The sequence below is a fragment of the Scylla paramamosain genome, chromosome 40 (genome assembly GCF_035594125.1).
Source record: "Scylla paramamosain isolate STU-SP2022 chromosome 40, ASM3559412v1, whole genome shotgun sequence".
NCBI classification, from domain to species: domain Eukaryota; kingdom Metazoa; phylum Arthropoda; class Malacostraca; order Decapoda; family Portunidae; genus Scylla; species Scylla paramamosain.
In genome coordinates, this window is record NC_087190.1 from 9,561,699 (window position 1) to 9,583,760 (window position 22,062).

The following is a 22,062-nucleotide window of genomic DNA, read 5'->3' on the forward strand; positions in this document are numbered from 1 at the left end:
AACTCATTCTCAATACGGGTGTGGCACACTTGTGAGGATGTATCCTCGACTGGACCAGAATAATTCTCATAATAGGCCAATACTGTACCTGTCTTTAGGAACTTATGTACCTTGGACAAATTGTCTACAAGTACGGGAATGGTTTGGGTTTCACTGACTTCTACTAACAACGGGCAGGTTTGAGAAGAATGTCGAGATTGAGGATATACCAACAGACTCGATCCCGAGTGTTCATCAACCTCAACTTGAATTACTTTACCCTGGTGGGGCTTCAGATGAACCATATCTACTCGGCTCTTCTCTTCACATTGAACGCTCATGGGAAGAGATTGGCAAACCCTTCCTACACAAACTCGAGTCTTACGGACATGAGAAACAGAATATGAGGTTCCTCCCCAAAGCATCATCTTCTCCCGCGGATTCCAAGTTAAGCTTGACCGCTGAATAACATCACAACCTAGCAACAAATCTCTTTGGAGGTATGAATCTGGCACTACTGAAATCCACTGTTTGCACACTTCTTGATCTCCCACATGAATTTCAACTTTTACCATCCCAAGAACTTTTAACGGATCTCCATTTACCGCTGTTAATGATGGCAAACACCTGGATTTATCTACTTCAAGACTCAGCCTACCTACCGTACTTCGCCGAATTAGGGTTACACAACTACCTGTGTCGAGTAACACAGAACAGAGTTTACCACTAACTATGAGGTTGACTACAGGTGATAGATCTTCTCGGCCTAGTCATTGAGTAGAATCACCGACTGATATGTTGGGTGTTCCTTCTGTCAATTGTGTGTTACGGACTGACTGGGATTTCTTGGGAAGGGCACTTGTTCTCCCATCATTTTTCTGGGGAACTGAAGGTGTCCGTGGGGTTTTTCCTGGGCATGTGGGATTACCCCGACGGCAGCCGTACCTCCTACAATCAAAACAGTGTCCCCTTTCAGGTTTCCTCCAACAATCTCTCAGGGAATGAGTTTCAGTTTGGCAAAATGCACAGAATTTGCGAGGTGACGAAGGTGCTTTGGAGACACATGACCTACTTATTTGTTGTTGCAACTGATCTAGTTTAGCAGCAATTTTTGACAAATTATTTTCAGACTGGGGAGAGGAAATATCTGATTGGATGCTGGCTAAACTCTGCAAGTTACTGCGAGAGCAAGAACGAGAGGTATCCTCCCCAGGATGATTAGGAACTGAATTGACTGACGCATGTTTTTGCATTAGCAAGATCCGTTCATTTTCTACATGTCCAAGGAATTTGTTCAAGGGAATATTGTCATCCATGAACGTCTCAAGAAGATCTTTACTGCTCTTGGGGAATCCCTGCAATAACTTACGTTTGAGAAGTTTGTCTCGATCAGGTAGAATTTCACCATGAAATGTCCCTCGGATAGCTGCATAGTGACATTTGAACTTGTGAACAAAGGATTGAGGGTTTTCTAGCCAATCATAGTGAAAAGAGTCACTCTGTCTCCAAGCTTGATCAAAATTCAGGTCCACGCCAAACTCTTTGGTTAGGTATGTCTTACAGTCCTCCCATACCTTTACTTCTCCTTGTCTTTGCGCTGTGTGAATCATAACCGCCAAGTCCCCATCAACTCGCGACTTAGCCACTTCCAGTCTAGCGTCTGAATTACTTGCGCACCGCTCAACCGACTCGAAAAACATCTGTAACCGTGCCGCTGAGTTTAAACGTTGCAATTCGTCCAACTCTAAGATCTTAATGTCACTCGGCTTGACTCTAACCTCTGAGGTTGACTTCACAGGGGTACTTGTCATGACTGGGGCTAATGGCATGGAATGACTAGGGAGTGAGGTTTGAACTTGCAACTGACTGTTTGAAAGAACGGCTGGAGTACCTCCTCCCTCCGGGGAAACTGCCCTACTCAGCGAGTCCTCCAATCCATCAATTCTCATTGACATATTTTCAAGTTTAGCCACCATAAACTTTATTGTATCTATCATTACCTGATTGGCATTGACCTCTGATTCTCCCTGCTCTGGATTTTCCCATCTAACTCCACCGTATTCTTCATTCTCCTCCATATCTATTAGTGACTCTATGCGATCCATGTTGAACTTTAGTGTACAGGGCCAAATAGACGAGCTTTGGCTTTGCTAATATTCATAGCCAACTTTTGTTGAATTTGAGCCTTGGCACTGGTTTCGAAATGTACTCCATCTCTTCCAAGGGTAAACACAAAACTGTTAAAATTGATACACAAGAACTGTTTACTTTTAAGCAAAGCGGCATTCACTGCACGTTTTATCTTTTTATAGCGTTCATTCGGAATTACTGGTCTGCTAGATGGATACTGTCTATTTTCTATTTCTACCAAAATAACCTTCGAACCGCAATTTCGTTCAATTTCTTCGCCAATGTTCAGAATTGTATCTGTTAATTCACGAGGCTGTGTATTAGGATTGATGTCGTTGCTTCCTAACCAGAGGAAAGTGAGGTCATGTCTCCATGCCAAGACGTGATTCAATCTCTCGTCATTAAAGAAATTCCTAGCTCTTGCTCCTCCTGCACGATATATCCTTACTTCTGAATTCTCCACTTCCACATCAAACCTACGTGGTACCTGGCTATGACCTATAACAGCCACTTTGAACATTACTTGACCCAATATTACCCAACTGCCAGTACTCTGTCTCTCCCAATACGACTGGCCAAGACTACAGCGAATCCCACCGCTATGCCACCAGTGTAACGCCACCCCCCCCCTTCCGGTTCCCCCCTCCTCCCTCCTCCTCACCGGTCCGATCAGAGCTCTAATGAGACGAGGCAAAGATCTTCACGGTGAAGAAGAAAAAAAAGAAGAGGAAGAGAGAAGAGGTGAAGCACGCACACACACAAGAAAAAAAAAGAAAACATTTTTGATTGGTAATGGTTCTCGCCTTCATCGTCATGGCCAGAGGGTAGGGAGAGGTTAATTATCACACAGTACCTACAGTGTGGCTTTATTAGGAGGAACGAAAAATATAAAAAAAATAGCAAAAAAAGTTAAATGAATAATACTGATGGGATTCTTTGGGTTGACTGACCCACTATGACACTATCGAGTGGTTAATCTAGAAAAAAAAACACTTGAAATTCTGGTATGGCATATACACTTATACTCCGTTACTTAACACTACGAATACACAAGAAAATAATTACTTTTATAACTCCTCAAGAGTACCATTGATTCTGGGCACCGTTATATCCCTAAATAGCGTCACAGCCTTCATCCATCACTTCTCTACGGCAATAATATTGCCCACAACACATTCACAGTAGATTATATTTGACTAAAGAAACATTACATGGCTAACACTTTCCCAAGACTCTGTGGCCTGTCTCCACGTGGGACCAACACCGGCTATTTTATCTGTTGCCAGAGGGAAGGGAGACGCCATTCTGTCAACACGTACAGTCACTATATCTTCACTAGAGACATGAATAATAAACATGAACACAGTAATATTCACTTCTAAATAAAAGAAAAATTAAACATTTCAGAGCTACGAGACCCACCTGTTGCCAGAGGGAAGGGAGACGCCATTCTGTGCTCTCTCCCTCAACACCCACAGGCCTCTGAAGTTATTGGAACCTTAGCTAGTTCTCTCTCTCTCTTCTTTCACAAATAATTTTACTGAACCGTGAGTTTAAATAAAAATGCAGAAATAATTGGCTAGCAAGGTGAGCATATAGGCTGGACATTAGTTGAAGTTAATAATTGAATTTTAAATTACTAACATATTTTATAAGCTAGGGAATGACACCTTATGAGTTACTGGTAGGCTGACGCAACATGAGGTAATCCTATTATTCGTATTACCACTGATTAGAGAAAACCACAGTTGAAATAAGTAAAGACTATTTATAACAAATGTTTCAAGACTTTTAAATCACTCCCACAAATACACGCCTTATAAATATACTTTTTCATATAATCACTAAACCTTTAATTACCGCTATTATCCTCCTCTTCACCACAAGCTACAAAAGAAAACAATTATTGGGGAGACTCAAAGAAACACAGAAATAATAAAAAGGAGCGTTACAGTAGAACTTAGTCAGTTCCCTCTAAAGAGGACTCTGAAGATAATGACATCAATTTTGTAGATAAGCCTCCTGAAGAGGGGGCTTTGTCCTTCTTGGAATGGATCCAATAAAGGGTAACAAAGTGCATTATGTTAGAAAAGTGATGAGTGATGTAGATGATGAGAATGAGTTTCAAGTTTCCTTTTTAAGGTCAAGGAAAAAAAAAAGGATTTTTTTTTTTTATATCAAAGATGAAACAACTGTCCAAGGGCAGTCTGTTATTGGTATGCTACCAAAACCTGTCCCTCAAAGTATCAAAAGAAGACAGGGATACTACAACTTTTATTTCAGTTTTCCTTGCAATGATATGCATTAAAAAAGGAGTCTGATTCTCACAAGTCAGATATGTTTTGTTTGCAGTCATGCAGTTAAGTAATTTATGCTTTGTTCACAGTAGAAATGTAGAGGCAGGAAATGTAAAAATGTGTGACTAGTATTTCATACTTGAATGAGAGAGAGAGAGAGAGAGAGAGAGAGAGAGAGAGAGAGAGAGAGAGAGAGAGAGAGAGAGAGAGAGAGAGAGAGAGAGAGAGAGAGAGAGAGAGAGAGAGATTTCATCCCTTTTCACATCAAGTTTCAGGCAAATAACATTCTCTCTCTTTCTCTCTCTCTCTCTGACAAGTTACCTTCTACCATTTTATTATAAAATCGAAGATAATGAAAAAAAATTAACATGAAAGAATGATAGGTATCATCTCTCTGTTCTGATAAAACAGGTGGATCCTGTAAATCATTTTCCGAGTCCTCACTAATGTCTTCGCTTTCTTCAGCTTCTTCTAAATATTCACTGTCACTGTCTTCAAACTCAGAAGCACTGCTAAATACATATGTTGTGTCCTGCTCCATGGTGAGTTATGATCTGAGATCCTTGGCTCTTATCTGGATGTCTCTTCACACTTATCATAGTGCTTTCCACCCGGCGGGTCGCTGGGGTTGCCAAGTGTCGGCCGGAGAAAGGGAAAATAGCTTAGTTACTGCTAAATTTCCAGAGCTAGTGACAACACTACATGTGGAAACATACCAGACACTTCCACTCACACCATCTGACTCGAGAAACCGCGCTTGGACCTCAAAGTTGAGGCGCGAAAATTCTTGATTACCGGTATGATCGCCGTCGCTACGGACGCATTTTTGCAATCGTATATATACGATTGCCGGAAGGAAAGGGTTAAGGAACATCCTGTGTGTGTGTGTGTGTGTGTGTGTGTGTGTGTGTGTGTGTGTGTGTGTGTGTGTGTGTGTGTGTGTGTGTGTGTGTGTGTGTGTGTGTGTGTGTGTGTGTATATATATATATATATATATATATATATATATATATATATATATATATATATATATATATATATATATATATATATATATATATATATATAAAATTTTCAAACAATGTAAGCAGGGGCAACTTCATTGCTGCAGATTGTGAGAGAGAATTGCACAGCTGCCAAGCATGCAAAGTTGCTAAAGTGGCATCAATGTGGGTGGTGGGGATGGTAGGAGCTGAGGCAGCTCACACCCTCATCCTGCATTACAGGCTTCTCTGCAGTTTTATTTACTTTTTTTTTTTTCTTTTTTTTCTAGATTTATTTTTTTTTTTTTTTGTACTGTCAAAAGGCCATTGAAAATAAACTCTAGGACTGGATTCGGCTGAAAGGCTACCAGTTGAATGGCAGTGACCTAGAGATTGTCACTAGCCTTAGTTTTGTAGGTATGAGTTATGAGTGGTTTGGCTACTATATGGTATATGTCTGTGTGTAATTGGTGCTGCCTGACTGAGTGGTGTGCATGATGAACTCTGTAGGTGTCTGCCTGCTTATGTTTGTGGAGCTGAGTCACATGGTTGAGGTTTCAATGTGGATGCATATGATGGTGCAGCTGTGAAACCATATGTTGATTTATCAGTGTTAAAACAAACTGAATAATACAATGAAGTGTTTTACAGTTTCTTTCTCTTGCCTCCCACTATCAGTCATTAGTACCCTTACACTGTGCTATCAAAAACATCTGACTACTAGTGACAAAGATACACAGGTGATGTAGGTGTGAGGAAAAGCTCCCCTGTGATTAGGAGGACAGCAATAAAATATCAGAACAGAAAGGGATACTTAGAAAATAATAACAAAGAAACAAACAGATAAAGAAAGCACTAAATAAAACAAATACATTTGTTGTATTCAACCAAAAATCATACATAAAGTATAGATAAGGGATAAGGGTAATCCACACTTCTGCAAAGTGTGGCTTGCATACCATCACTAGTTAAATGAAACTAATGCTTCACAAAATAATGTTCAGTCACAAAAGTAATGCACAGATAGAAAAATGGTATCTCATTCCACTTCATTAACAACTGATCACCCATGCCCATATTCAAGTAATGCCCAATCTAAAATATTGATTTTTACCATGTACAATTAGGGAAAATGTTTTCTAATGAGGGAAATGCTATCCACTGTATCATAGCAAACAACTTTATTGACATCCACTATGATCGAGCAAAAAGTCAGCATTATAAAATACTCACTTAAATCAGCAATATTCGCATGAACCTTCCCTTCAAGTTCTTCTATATGGCAACATTCCTCTTCAAAATCTCGTGAGGACTTCTTTATGTATCCAAACTTCACCTCCTGTAAATATGACAAGATGAAAATTGTACCAATGTTATGGCAACACACACACACACACACATATATATACACTGACACATGCATGTTGAGATGCTTAGTTTCATGCATTAAGAAACTATCCTCTATTTCTTTCACACTGAAAATGTGCAATATGTTGCACATTTTCAATGGAAATTTTCTTGCAGTTATTCCACAAAGTGGAATAATCTCAGTTACCTGGGAACCTGGGTTACTCAGAGCTTTATACCTCCATGACTTTCAGAGCACACCTTAGAGATACTCTAAGCTTTTCTAATTCTTGATATTTATGGCTAAGCAAGGTAAAACTAGTAATCCATGCAAAAGCTTTGATTAGATTAATTCATGGTCTTCATAATTAGTCCTTAGTATATTCAAACCTACTTATGATTAGATTACTCTGATACAAATAAATATGCAGGACCTATCAACTAATTAGCTTAATAGGCAAATTGATTTATCCACACCATCTAAGTCATTTCTTTGGTTCACTATGGTGTCAGATTTGTCCCAGAAACATCTAATTTTCTTCTGGGAATCTGAATAAAGTCAACTCAGACAGTTTTAACTTTTAGTCTTTCTGAGAAAATATTTGTTGTTGAGAAGAAATCTACTATTTGTTCATATTTTCACACTTTCCCTAAATGCTTTTGAAATTCTTTATCAAATTTTGCACTTATGTGTTGGATTTCTTCATAGGTTTCAACAGACCCACACAAACAAATGATAGGTGTCACACTACTGCATCTGGTGCAAAGTCCTGCACCTTGCTGTGGCAGCTGCACACCACTGCACTGCTACATCATACCAGTGTGTCTGTATGTCTGGACAATTATGCAGATTTAGTCCAGTTTAATACCTGGACACTATTACATCCAGACATTGATGAGTCCAGTTACTGAATGTCTGGATACAGAAAGGACTACTATACATAATATCAAAAGAAAAGTATTAGAAACACAAGAAACATTTTAAGTACTGGTTGATCAACAAACAAAGATGTACTCTAAACCAACTTTCTTATAGGCTATTTCTAAACATCTAATAGTTTGGGCTCACCAAATAGTTTTGATTGTGTCCTACAGATGTCAAATGTGAAAACATTCTAGAAGCTGGTAACTGATAAACATCAGCACACCTCTGGCAGAGCTGGCATGTGTAGGTATCTTCACCATTAATTACTTCTTTGTATACAAACTGCATTCCTGAAAAAAAAAAAAAAAAATTCACATTAAGCACTTCTTAGTTTCACTCTTGTGACAGATTTTAAGCTACTACTGGACATTTTCTCTAGCACTAAGGGTATTCTTTTGGAAGTATCATGGCAAATTAAGTGTTGGACATTTCTATTATAATCTTAAAATGTCATCTTGCACCATTGCTCTGGTAAAGTGACAGGAACCATGGATGCTCTATGCTATCAATCAATACCGAAAAAAAAAAAAAGACAGCAAAGACTAGGCACACAACTTTCACATTCAAACTCATTCACACTACTCTTGTAACCCCTTGAGCCCCAACAAACAAGAGAAAGTATTCCAAACATCACTTTACATGAATCAGTGACACAGCTTGGACACTTTAGTCTGGAACAAGGCTTTCATTGCAAATATTCTCCCCTATCAGATGCACCCAATTGCCCCAAACCTATGACAGGCCATCAATGTGTGGCACTTCCCTCAGGGGGCACAAAGCCATGGTTGGCATTAAAAAAAATCTCCCTGCACAAAAAAAAAAAAAAATTTACATAACAAAATTTAGTTCTATATCATACTGATAAATAAGGTCCATATATGTACATATATATATATATATATATATATATATATATATATATATATATATATATATATATATATATATATATATATATATATATATATATATATATATATATATATATATATATATATATATATATATATATATATATATATATATATATATATATATATATATATATATATATATATATATATATATATATATATATATATAAAAGTAGTCAAGCCTGACCCATTCATTTCCTGTACAGTACAAGTTAACACAGGCTTTGCCAACTGGACCAACCTGTATTAGCATGACCTAAACAAGTGTCTGTTCACTAATATTAAGTATCAAAATCTTTCAAGATCTAACTCCCCTCATGACTTCTGCACCTTTTTTTCTCTTTTTTTATGTAGGAAGGATACTGGCCAAGGGCAACAAAAATCTAATAAAAAAAAATGCCCACTGAAATGCCAGTCCCATAAAAGGGTCAAAGCAGTGGTCAAAAATTGGTGGATAAGTGTCTTGAAACCTCCCTCTTGAAGGAATTCAAGTCATAGGAAGGTGGAAATACAGAAGCAGGCAGGGAGTTCCAGAGTTTACCAGAGAAAGGGATGAATGATTGAGAATACTGGTTAACTCTTGCGTTAGAGAGGTGGACAGAATAGGGGTGAGAGAAAGAAGAAAGTTTTGTGCAGCGAGGCCGCGGAAGGAGGGGAGGCATGCAGTTAGCAAGATCAGAAGAGCAGTTGGCATGAAAATAGCGGTAGAAGACAGCTAGATATGCAATATTGCGGCGGTGAGAGAGGGGCTGAAGACAGTCAGTTAGAGGAGAGGACTTGATGAGATGAAAAGCCTTTGATTCCACCCTGTCTAGAAGAGCAGTATGAGTGGAACCCCCCCAGACATGTGAAGCATACTCCATACATGGACGGATAAGGCCCTTGTACAGAGTTAGCAGCTGGGGGGGGGTGAGAAAAACTGGCGGAGACGTCTCAGAACACCTAACTTCATAGAAGCTGTTTTAGCTAGAGATGAGATGTGAAGTTTCCAGTTCAGATTATAAGTAAAGGACAGACTGAGGATGTTCAGTGCAGAAGAGGGGGACAGTTGAGTGTCATTGAAGAAGAGGGGATAGTTGTCTGGAAGGTTGTGTCGAGTTGATAGATGGAGGAATTGAGTTTTTGAGGCATTGAACAATACCAAGTTTGCTCTGCCCCAATCAGAAATTTTAGAAAGATCAGAAGTCAGGCATTCTGTGGCTTCCCTGCATGATATGTTTACCTCCTGAAGGGTTGGACGTCTATGAAAAGACGTGGAAAAGTGCAGGGTGGTATCATCAGCATAGGAGTGGATAGGACAAGAAGTTTGGTTTAGAAGATCATTAATGAATAATAAGAAGAGAGTGGATGACAGGACAGAACCCTGAGGAACACCACTGTTAATAGATTTAGGAGAAGAACAGTGACCGTCTACCACAGCAGCAATAGAACGGTCAGAAAGGAAACTTGAGATGAAGTTACAGAGAGAAGGATAGAAACTGTAGGAGGGTAGTTTGGAAATCAAAGCTTTGTGCCAGACTCTATCAAAGGCTTTTGATATGTCCAAGGCAACAGCAAAAGTTTCACCAAAGTCTCTAAAAGAGGATGACCAAGACTCAGTAAGGAAAGCCAGAAGATCACCAGTAGAGCGGCCTTGACGGAACCCATACTGGCGATCAGATAGAAGGTTGTGAAGTGATAGATGTTTAAGAATCTTCCTGTTAAGGATAGATTCAAATACTTTAGATAAGCAGGAAATTAAAGCAATAGGACGGTAGTTTGAGGGATTAGAGCGGTCACCCTTTTTAGGAACAGGTTGAATGTAGGCAAACTTCCAACAAGAAGGAAAGGTAGATGTTGACAGACAGAGCTGAATGAGTTTGACTAGGCAAGGTGCAAGCACGGAGGCACAGTTTCGGAGAACAATAGGAGGGACCCCATCAGGTCCATAAGCCTTCCGAGGGTTTAGGCCAGCGAGGACATGGAAAACATCATTGCAAAGAATTTTAATACGTGGCATGAAGTAGTCAGAGGGCGGAGGAGAGGGAGGAACAAGCCCAGAATCGTCCAAGGTAGAGTTTTTAGCAAAGGTTTGAGCAAAGAGTTCAGCTTTAGAAATAGATGTGATAGCAGTGGTGCCATCTGGTTGAAGTAGAGGAGGGAAAGAAGAAGAAGCAAAGTTATTGGAGATATTTTTGGCTAGATGCCAGAAATCACGAGGGGAGTTAGATCTTGAAAGCTTTTGACATTTTCTGTTAATGAAGGAGTTTTTGGCTAGTTGGAAAACAGACTTGGCATGGTTCCGGACAGAAATATAAAGTGCGTGAGATTCTGGTGATTGAAGGCTTAAGTACCTTTTATGGGCCACCTCTCTATCATTTATAGCACGAGAACAAGCTGTGTTAAACCGAGGTTTAGAAGGTTTAGGACGAGAAAAAGAGTGAGGAATGTACGCCTCCATGCCAGACACTATCACCTCTGTTATGCGCTCAGCACACAAAGACGGGTCTCTGACACGGAAGCAGTAGTCATTCCAAGGAAAATCAGCAAAATACCTCCTCAGGTCCCCCCAACTAGCAGAGGCAAAACGCCAGAAGCACCTTCGCTTAGGGGGATCCTGAGGAGGGATTGGAGTGATAGGACAAGATAAAGGTATGAGATTGTGATCGGAGGAGCCCAACGGAGAAGAAGGGGTGACAGCATAAGCTGAAGGATTAGAGGTCAGGAAAAGGTCAAGAATGTTGGGCGTATCTCCAAGACGGTCAGGAATACGAGTAGGGTGTTGCACCAATTGCTCTAGGTCATGCATGGAGGATAGCAAAGTTGTAGGCTAGTTCACCAGGATGGTCAGTGAAGGGAGAGGAAAGCCAAAGCTGGTGGTGAACATTGAAGTCTCCAAGAATGGAGATCTCTGCAAAAGGGAAGAGGGTCAGAATGTGCTCCACTTTGGAAGTTCAGTAGTCAAAGAATTTCTTATAGTCAGAGGAGTTAGGAGAGAGGTATACAGCACAGATAAATTTAGTATGAGAATGACTCTGTAGTTGTAGCCAGATGGTGGAAAACTTGGAAGATTCAAGAGCGTGGGCACGAGAGCAGGTTAAGTCATTGCGCACATAAACGCAGCATCCAGCTTTGGATCGAAAATGAGGATAGAGAAAGTAGGAGGGAACAGAAAAGGGGCTACTGTCAGTTGCCTCAGACACCTGAGTTTCAGTGAGGAAAAGAAGATGAGGTTTAGAAGGGGAGAGGTGGTGTTCTACAGATTGAAAATTAGATCTTAGACTGCAAATGTTGCAGAAGTTAATGAAGAAAAAGTTGAGGGGGGTGTCAAGACACTTAGGGTCGTCGACGGAAAGGCAGTCCGACCTGGGGACATTTATGGTCCCCTCCCCAGATGGGGACTCCGAGGCTGGTGTAGGAGTCGCCATGATTTTAAAATTTTTGAGTGAAGGGTGTGTGTGTTATTAGGTGCTTGTAGTTTTATGTGGAGGAAGAGAGTTGTCTTTAGAGGGCAGGCTGTGACTGCCCCCTTGTGTTGTGAGACACAAAGGGAAACGTTCAGTGAGGTCACAGCTGGGTTTAATGATAAGTTCATAGCACCTCCTGAACAGTGCTTTAGACCTCACTGGGAGTAATTATCGTTTTGGCAGGTGTCTACTGCCTCCTCCTTATATCAAAAACATCTCCAATAACTTTGCTTCTTCATCTTTCCCTCCTTTATTTTGACCTGATGTCACCACTGCCATCTCATCTATCTCTAAAGCAGAACTCTTCCCTCAAACCTTTGCTAAAAACTTTACCTTGGATGATTTAGGACTTGTTCCTTCCTCTCCTCCCTCCTATGGCTACTTCATGTTACCATTAAGATATTTCGCAGTGATGTTTTTTATGCCCTTGCTGGCCTCCCTTGGAAGGCTTATGGACCTGATGGGTTCCCTCCTATTGTTCAGTGAAAATGTACATCTGTGCTTGCACTTTGACTAATCAAACTTCCAATTCTGTCTATCAACATCTATCTATCCTTCTTGCTGAAAGTTTGCCTAAATTCAGCCTGTTCCTAAAATGGGTGACCATTCTAATCTCTCAAACTATTGTCCCATTGCTTTAATTTCTTGCCTCCCTAAAGTTTTGAATCTATCCTCAACAGGAAGATTCTTTAATATCTATCACTTCATAATTTTCTCTCTGATCGCCAGTATGGGTTCCATGAAGGCCGCTCTACTGGTGATCTGGCTTTCCTTACTGAGTCTTGGTCATCCTCTTTTAGAGATTTTGGTGAAACTTTTGCTGTTGCCTTGGACATATCAAAAGTTTTTGATAGAATCTGGCACAAAGCTTTGATTTCCAAACAACCTTCCTATTGCTTCCATCTTTCTCTCTGTAACTTCATCTCAAGTTTACCTCCTGACTGTTCTATTGCTGCTGTGGTAGATGGTCACTGTTCTTCTAAATCTATTAATAGTGGTGTTCCTCAGGGTTCTGTCCTGTCAACCAATCTCTTCCTATTATTCATCAATGATCCTCTAAACCAAACTTCTCGTCCTATCTACTCAGACAGTGATGATACAAACCTGCACTTTTCCACGCCTTTTCATAGACGTCCAATTCTTCTGGTAGTAAAAGCTCACACTGGGAAGCCTCAGAATGTCTGACTTCTGATCTCTCAAAAATTTCTGATTGGGCAAAGCAAACTTAGTATTGTTCCATGCCTCAAAAACTCAACTCTTCCATCTATCAACTCGACACAACCTTTCAGATGACTATCCCCTCTTCTTTAATGACACTCAGTTATTCCCCTCTTCTAAAGTGAACATGCTCAGTCTGTTCTTTATTTATGATCTCATCTCTAGCTAAAAACAGCTTCTATGAAGTTAGGCATTCTGAGTTGCTGCCACCAGTTTTTCTCATCCCCCCAGCTGCTAACTCTGTACAGGGGCTTTACCCGTTCATATATGGAATATGCTTCACATGTATGGAGGGTTTCACTCACATTACTCTTTTAGACAGTGTGGAATCAAAAGCTTTTCATCTTATCAACTACTCCCCTCTAACTGACTGTCTTCAGCTTCTCTTATCATTGCATTGTTGCATCTCTTACTATCTTCTACTGCTATATTCATGCTAACTGCTCTTCTGATCTTGGTAACTGCATGCTTCCCCTCCTTCTGTAGCCTCACTGCATTAGACTTTCTTTCTTTCACACCTATTCTGTCCACCTTTCTAATGCAAGAGTTAACAAGTATTATCAATCACTCATCCATTTTTCTGGTAAACTCTGGAACTCCCTTCCTGTTTCTGTATTTCCTCCTTCCTATGACTTGATCTCTTTCAAGAGGGAGGTTTCAAGAAACTTATCGTTTAATTTCTGAAAACCAATTTTGACTCTGTTCAGGGGGCAGGAGCTCAAGTGGGCTTTTTTTTTATCATATTTTTATTGCTCTTGTCCAGTGCCCCTCCTACATGAAAAGATAAAAAAGAAACACTTCAAACCTTCTGTTTCCCCTAGATTACTTTTTAATCGCTTATTTAAACTGATTTACATGTAGGGCATAAATAGTGGAGGAACAAGTAGTAAGAATGAAGAAGTAAGAATGAGAACAAATGAAGAAGGAAGGATGAGAAGAACGAATGAAGGAAGAAAAGAGAGAGAGACATAAAGAAAGACAGACTGGGGACAAGAGTTGACAGGTCCCCGACATATAACCTATCCACAGCAGCTTAGTGTAACTTTCACCCACGTAGAGCTGTCTGTATTCCCCATTTGAATTACTCCACTTTTAGTTGTTCACTCAATTTGAGTCTCACACAGTAATTAGTAATTAGTAATTTTATTTACATGTTTTTCTGGTGATAAATTATCACTGATTGTAATTCCCAAGTCTTTTTCTTCTTTGGTTTTCTTAATTTCTACATCTCCATTGGTGTAGGAACTTGTCAATCTTCTTTTGCTTTTTCCTAATTCTATCACCTTGCAGTTCTTTGCACTGAATTCCATTTCCCATTTCTTACTCCATTTATATATCTTATTTAGATCTTTCTGTAATATTTCACAATCCATATTATTTTCCACTCTTTTTCAATAATTTTGCATCATCTGCAAACAGACTTATATAACTGTCAACCTTATCCACCATATTGTTGACGTACACCAGAAACATTACAAGGGCTAAGACTGTCCCCTGTGGTACTCCACTTGTAACTCTACAACATTCTGATTTTTCTCCCTTCATTACTGATCTCATTTCTCTATCCCTCAAGAAGTCTGTAATCCAATTCAGTGTATTTTCTTGCAAACCCCTTATATATTGAATTTTCCATAGCAGTCTGTGGTGTGGTACCTTATCAAATGCTTTTTTTAGGTCTAAATAAACACAGTCTGCTCAACCCTCTCTGTCTTGAATTATATCAACTGTTCTACTATAAAAGCTCACTAAATTTGTGACACAAGATCTTCCACTTCTGAAACCGAATTGTCTGTCAGTCAATGTATGTGTTTCTTCTAAATATTCCATCCATCTGTTTTTAACTATTCTTTCTGCTATTTTTGCCACCACACTTATTAGGGATACTGGTCTGTAATTCAATGGATCTTCTTAATTACCTCCTTTAAAAATGGGCATAATATTGGCTCTCTTCCAGTCTAGAGGAATTTTTCCTTCCTTAAAAGAATATACTATGGTATTGTGTATACCTTCTGCCAGATGTTCACAACATTCCTTAAGTATCCAGTTGGACACTCCATCTGGTCCTTCAGCCTTACTTACATCCAAATCTTTCATAATCTTCTTAATTTCACTTATGTCCAGCTGTATCTCTCTCATCACATTGTCTCTGTGCCATGCTCTTTCTCCTTCAAATTTGCTTTCTTTGGTAAATACTGACTGGAAGCACTTGTTCATTAATTCTGCTTGTAACCATGTATCTTCGTATGTAATGTCATCTTTCATTAATTTATCTATTGTTTGCCTGTTTTTCATCTTCCCATTCACATATCTGAAGAATAACTTCAGCTCATCTTTGCATTTGTTAACTATATCTTTCTCATAATTCCTTTCTTCATCTCTCAGGATTCTGATATATTCGTTTTTTGCCTTCCTGAAATCTTCCCATTTCTCACTTCCTCCTTTTTTTCTCCATCTATTCCATGCTGCTTCTATTTCTTTTCTTGCTGATATACATCTTGTATTAAGCCAGTCTTTTTTCCTTTTCACTTCCTTTGTTTTGATCTTTGGTACATATCTACTGACCCTTTCATTGTAAATTTCCATGAATATGTCCCACTTTTTCTGCATACTGCTTGCCGTGAACAGTTGTTTACATTTAGCCTCTGCAAAATATTCCCTCAACCTGATAAAATCTGCTTTCCTGTAATAATATCTCCCATTCTTGTAAATCTCAATCCTATTTTGTAGTGGACCACTGCCTATACTGAATTCAATTAACAGCTGGTCACTTTTACCTAGTGGGCACTGATAATTTATTCCTTTGATGATGTCCATTTCCTTTGTAAACAAGTGTAGCCTTGATGCTTCTTCATTACCCCCAAATCTTGTATTTTCTCCAATCCATTGGGTCATAGTATTTGTCATTATTAAATTTAGAAGCATATATCACCATGACTCTTCTCCCCCTTCCGTGGTCCACTCTTCCCAGCATACCTCCTTGCAATTAAAGTCACCCGTAAGTGTTATATTGTTACTCTCTGCCAGTATTCTCTCCAAACAGTTACTAGTATCTCTTAACAATAATCTATAATCCTCTTGTGTCCATGCATTCGTCTTTGGGGGTACATAAGCCACTGGAAAATCTCTACTTCCTTCTCCTTTCCTTTTTGTTTGAATTCTAATTACTTCCGCCATTCCTTCTCCTATTTCAACCTCTTCCACTGTTATACTCTTCTTTGTAAGTAACATGATTCCTCCCCCTTTCTTATTATTTCTATGTTTTATCCACATATTATAATTACTATTACCAATTCTTATATTTTCTGTTGTCTCATTTAGTTTAACTTCAGTAATACCCATGATGTCGGGCTGCTTTATCTTAATATAATTATTAAATTCTTGCAATATTGATATTAAACCATTTACATTTGTATATGCCACTGTCCATTTTTTATTTTTCCATACATTATTTACATTTTCTATTCTTTTTAAATCAGATACCACTTCCTGAGCCTCTCGTCTTTTACCTTCCAATAGAACTTTTTTTCTCTTCCTCTGTTCTGTTCTCGTTTTTTTGCCTTTGCTTCTTTTATCAGATCACTTACCTTGAGTCTCTCCTCCTCATTCATGTCCCTCTTTATCCAAACTTTCCTGTATTGCTCTGTCTTGTCCAGTTTCCACGCATTTGATATCACTTCCATGGCTGTTGTTTGTGCCCTAAATTTTACTTTCAGTGGTTGCTCTCCTCCTTCTGTATACTTCCCCAGTCTATGTATTTCTTCAATTTCACTTATCCAGTCATTCCCTTCTCTCTGTATATTTCTTACAATGTCCTCTGCTACCTTTTTTGTTCTCTTTCCCTCTTGCATCTTACTAGCTGTTTCCTCTTTTAATCCATATATAACAACACATTTCTTTTTGTCCATTGTGTCCCTTAGCATCAATTCCTTCTGTTTGATCACTTTCACAATTTCCTTACTTAAATCTGTCTTTTCCTTCTTTTGCACTTATATGATTTCTGTAAAGTTAACTTTTTCTTCCTCTTTTTCCTTCCACCAGATTTGATGTTCACTTTTCATCCCTATCACTTCATTTTCCTGTTTTTTAACAATATCATTGTTTTCCTTCAGTTTTGTTTTTAGATCAGTGCATAGTATTTTCAATTCTTTGTTTTCCTCTTCCAGGTCATGTTTTTTTTCTAATTTTTTCACTCTTTCAATGAGGTCACTGATCATCCCTTCCATCAAAGCCACTTTCCTTCCTTGCATTTTATCATATAGTTCATTGTCTTCCTCAAATCCTGGGAATGGTGACCCCGTTGGCAACACTCCACTCCCTCCTATGGCATCCACCTTGCTGGAGCTCTTACTCATTTTGTTACATCTGTTATTATTTAAATTTTCCCTTATTTTTTTTATTTCTGGAGACAGGACAATGCTACTTGAGCAAAGCTCCTACCTGGGAACACATTCTAGGCTCCTAGTGGTGGACGTGGTCAAACAAAATCTTTCTCTGCTGGAGCTTGGATCGCTGCTTGTTTACTCGACGACAACATGTGTGTGTGTGTGTGTGTACAGTTTAAGTTTTGTAATTTGAAAATTCAAGATTTCACAATTCTAAAAAGTATTAAAATCTTTACCTAGCACATTTGATCCTGTAGAATCAACCAGGTCTTCAAGCGATCCTTCAGCAAAAGTACCACGATACTTATTGAGAGGTTGAAGTTTCAACTCACTTTCCAGATTTGGGTCTGCAACAGATATCATTTTCTGTCGAACCTGTAAATAAATAAGAAAATCATATTTACTGTTGTCAAGAGCTTTAAGATCTCGCTTCTCTTATTTGTATCATTCATAGGGTAGTTGCCATAATTACTACTCAGTCCTTTAAAGATGACCAAATTTGCTTCCTCTTTGTATCCTCTTTAAAGGAAGGCAACAGAAGAAATCTATTTGCATTTTATCATATTCATTGATCTATTTATTTATTATTTACTTTTTAGATGTCAGGGACACAAATCTAAAGAGAAAAAGGAAACAGGAGAAACATGAAAAAAGACTATTCACAAAGCCATTCTCTAAACATACCAGAACCAAGAGGGATGACTACTTCAGTTTCAAAAGTATCTTCCTATTCCTCTTCTTAAGTACTGTACAAAAAGAGAGAGAGAGAGAGAGAGAGAGAGAGAGAGAGAGAGAGAGAGAGAGAGAGAGAGAGAGAGAGAGAGAGAGAGAGAGAGAGAGAGAGAGAGAGAGAGAGAGAGAGAGAGAGAGAGAGAGAGAGAGAGAGAGAGAGAGAGAGAGAGAGAGAGAGAGAGAGAGAGAGAGAGAGAGAGAGAGAGAGAGAGAGAGAGAGAGAGAGAGTTTACAAATAAAACAGATGGAAGAACGAAAATTAGGAAGGTGGATATAAAAGGGCGGTGAAGAAAGCAGAAAGTTTTGTGTAGCAAAGAATGCAAGAGAGTGAGAGCATGCCATCAACAAGTTGAAGACAGCTGTAACCATGGAAATAATGATAGACAACAGACCCATCATTACAGCAGTGAGTGAGATTCAAGACAATCTGTTACAGCAAAGGAGTTAAACAAAAAAATAAAACAAAACAATTATTCTATCCTGCTTAGAATGCCTGTGTGAGCTGAACCTCCCAATATATAGGAGCAGTACTCCATACATGGATGGATAAGGCCCCTGTACACAAAGAGCAGAAAAAGTATTGGTGGACATAACACAGAATGCCCAACTCATATACTACACTCTCTTTAGAAACTCTCATTCATCTTCTTAATATGACCACACCATCTTCATATTCCACTACTCCACACTTAACTCCATTTGCACATGTGTTCATAGCACATTTCTCACACAAACTCACATTGTTCTCATCTTCCCATCTCATATAACTCATTTGCATAGCATACAATTGTGAGTAATGTACCCTATTCCATGTCCTGACTCAAAAGATTATCATCAGCTAGGTGTACTGGCACATTGTTTAGAAGTAGGAGGAATCTCACTTTCCCCACAGTCTTTAACACCTGCTGCTGCTGTTCCCACACTGGGAAAAAATTAGTGAAAAACCACTCAGAGAGCTTGGCAGAAATAAACTGACATTCTTGGAGTGGTAGTAATGAGAAGTAGGTCTGTCATCACATCCATAGAGCTGGGCAGATTTGCCTACATACAACAGCCAGCATAAGTTGGTGCAAGCCGTCACCATTAGTGCAGCAGAGAGCAGTGACCCTATCTTTACTGATCTTACAACCAGGTATACTGTTCTCATGAGCAACACCTGCCAAAACGATAATTACTCCCAGTGAGGTCTAAAGCATTGTTCAGGGGGTGCTGTGAAATTATCATTAAACCCAGCTGTGACCTCAATGAACATTTCCCTTTGTATCTCACAACACAAGGGGGCAGTCACAGCCTTTTTTTTTTTTTTTTATGTAGGAAGGACACTGGCCAAGGGCAACAAAAATCTAATAAAAAAAATGCCCACTGAAATGCCAGTCCCATAAAAGGGTCAAAGCAGTGGTCAAAAATTGGTGGATAAGTGTCTTGAAACCTCCCTCTTGAAGGAATTCAAGTCATAGGAAGGTGGAAATACAGAAGCAGGCAGGGAGTTCCAGAGTTTACCAGAGAAAGGCATGAATGACTGAGAATACTGGTTAACTCTTGCGTTAGAGAGGTGGACAGAATAGGGGTGAGAGAAAGAAGAAAGTCTTGTGCAGCGAGGCCGCAGAAGGAGGGGAGGCATGCAGTTAGCAAGATCAGAAGAGCAGTTAGCATGAAAATAGTGGTAGAAGACAGCTAGATATGCAACACTGCAGCGGTGAGAGAGAGAGGCTGAAGACAGTCAGTTAGAGGAGAGGAGTTGATGAGATGAAAAGCTTTTGATTCCACCCTGTCTAGAAGAGCAGTATGAGTGGAACCCCCCCAGACATGTGAAGCATACTCCATACATGGATGGATAAGGCCCTTGTACAGAGTTAGCAGCTGGGGGGGGTGAGAAAAACTGGCGGAGACCTCTCAGAACACCTAACTTCATAGAAGCTGTTTTAGCTAGAGATGAGATGTGAAGTTTCCAGTTCAGATTATAAGTAAAGGACAGACCGAGGATGTTCAGTGTAGAAGAGGGGGACAGTTGAGTGTCATTGAAGAAGAGGGGATAGTTGTCTGGAAGGTTGTGTCGAGTTGACAGATAGAGGAATTGAGTTTTTGAGGCATTGAACAATACCAAGTTTGCTCTGCCCCAATCAGAAATTTTAGAAAGATCAGAAGTCAGGCGTTCTGTGGCTTCCCTGCATGATATGTTTACCTCCTGAAGAGTTGGACGTCTATGAAAAGACGTGGAAAAGTGCAGGGTGGTATCATCAGCGTAGGAGTGGATATGACAAGAAGTTTGGTTTAGAAGATCATTAATGAATAATAAGAAGAGAGTGGGTGACAGGACAGAACCCTGAGGAACACCCCTGTTAATAGATTTAGAAGAACAGTGACCGTCTACCACAGCAGCAATAGAACGGTCAGAAAGGAAACTTGAGATGAAGTTACAGAGAGAAGGATAGAAACCGTAGGAGGGTAGTTTGGAAATCAAAGCTTTGTGCCAGACTCTATCAAAAGCTTTTGATATGTCCAAGGTAACAGCAAAAGTTTCACCAAAATCTCTAAAAGAGGATGACCAAGACTCAGTAAGGAAAGCCAGAAGATCACCAGTAGAGCGGCCTTGACAGAACCCATACTGGCAATCAGATAGAAGGTTGTGAAGTGACAGATGCTTAAGAATCTTCCTGCTTAAGATAGATTCAAGAACTTTAGAGGCAGGAAATTAAAGCAATAAAACAGTAGTTTGAGAGACCAGAATGGTCACCCTTTTAAGGAACAGGCTGAATGTAGGCAAATTTCCAGCATCAAGGAAAGGTAGATGTTGACAGACAGAGTTGAAAGAGTTTGGCTAGGCAAGGTGGAAGCACAGAAGCACAGTTTCGGAGAACAATAGGAGGGACCCCATCAGGTCCATAAGCCTTCCAAGGGTTAAGGCCAGCAAGGGCATGGAAAACATCACTGCGAAGAATTTTAATAGGTAGTATGAAGTAGTCAGAGGGTGGAGGAGAGGGAGAAACAAGCCCTGAATCATCCAAGATAGGGTTTTTTGCAAAGGTTTGAGCAAAGAGCTCAGCTTTAGAGATCGATGAGATGGCAGTGGTGCCATCTGGTTATTATAAAGGAGCAAAAGATGAAGCTGTTATTGGAGATGTTTTTTGGCTACATGGTAGAAATCATGAGGGGAGTTAAATCATGGAAGATTTTGACACTTTCTGTTATTGAAGGAGTTTTTGGCTAGTTGGAAAACAGACTTGGCATGGTTCCAGGCAAAAATATAAAGCACATGAGATTCTGTTGATGGAGGCTCAAGTACCTTTTATGGGCCACCTCTCTTTCATGTATAGCATAAAAACAGACTGTGTTAAACAGAGATTCAAAAGGTTTAGGTCAAGAGAAAGAATGAGGAATGTATGCTCAGCACACAGACAGGTCTCTGACACAGAAGCAGGAGTCATTCCAAGGAAAATCAAAATACCTCTTCAGGTCCTCCAATTAGCAAAAGTAAAATGCTAGAAGCACCTCTGCTTGGGAGGAATCCTGAGGAGGGATTAGAGTGATAAGACAAGATACAGATATGAGGTTGTGATCGGAGGAGCCCAACAGAGAAGATAGAGTGACAGCATAAGCAGATGGATTAGAGGTTAGGAAAAGGTAAAAAAATGTTGGGCATATTTCCAAGACGGTCAGGAATACAAATAGGATGTTGCACCAGTTACTCCTGGGTAAGACTATAAACTGC

At 39.5% G+C, this 22,062-nt stretch overlaps 1 protein-coding gene across 3 annotated transcripts in view; it reads right to left on the reverse strand.

The window, feature by feature from the left end:
• Positions 1–22,062, reverse strand: part of LOC135092388 (uncharacterized) — a 120,149-nt gene that overhangs the window by 47,473 nt on the left and 50,614 nt on the right. For all 3 annotated transcript variants that reach the window (XM_063990853.1, XM_063990851.1, XM_063990850.1), the window contains 3 exons: positions 17,858–17,996; positions 7,806–7,951; positions 6,623–6,728 (listed from right to left, as the gene is read on the reverse strand). In XM_063990853.1, coding sequence (XP_063846923.1) covers positions 6,623–6,728; positions 7,806–7,951; positions 17,858–17,996 — 391 coding nt within the window. The remainder of the gene's footprint in view (positions 1–6,622; positions 6,729–7,805; positions 7,952–17,857; positions 17,997–22,062) is intronic.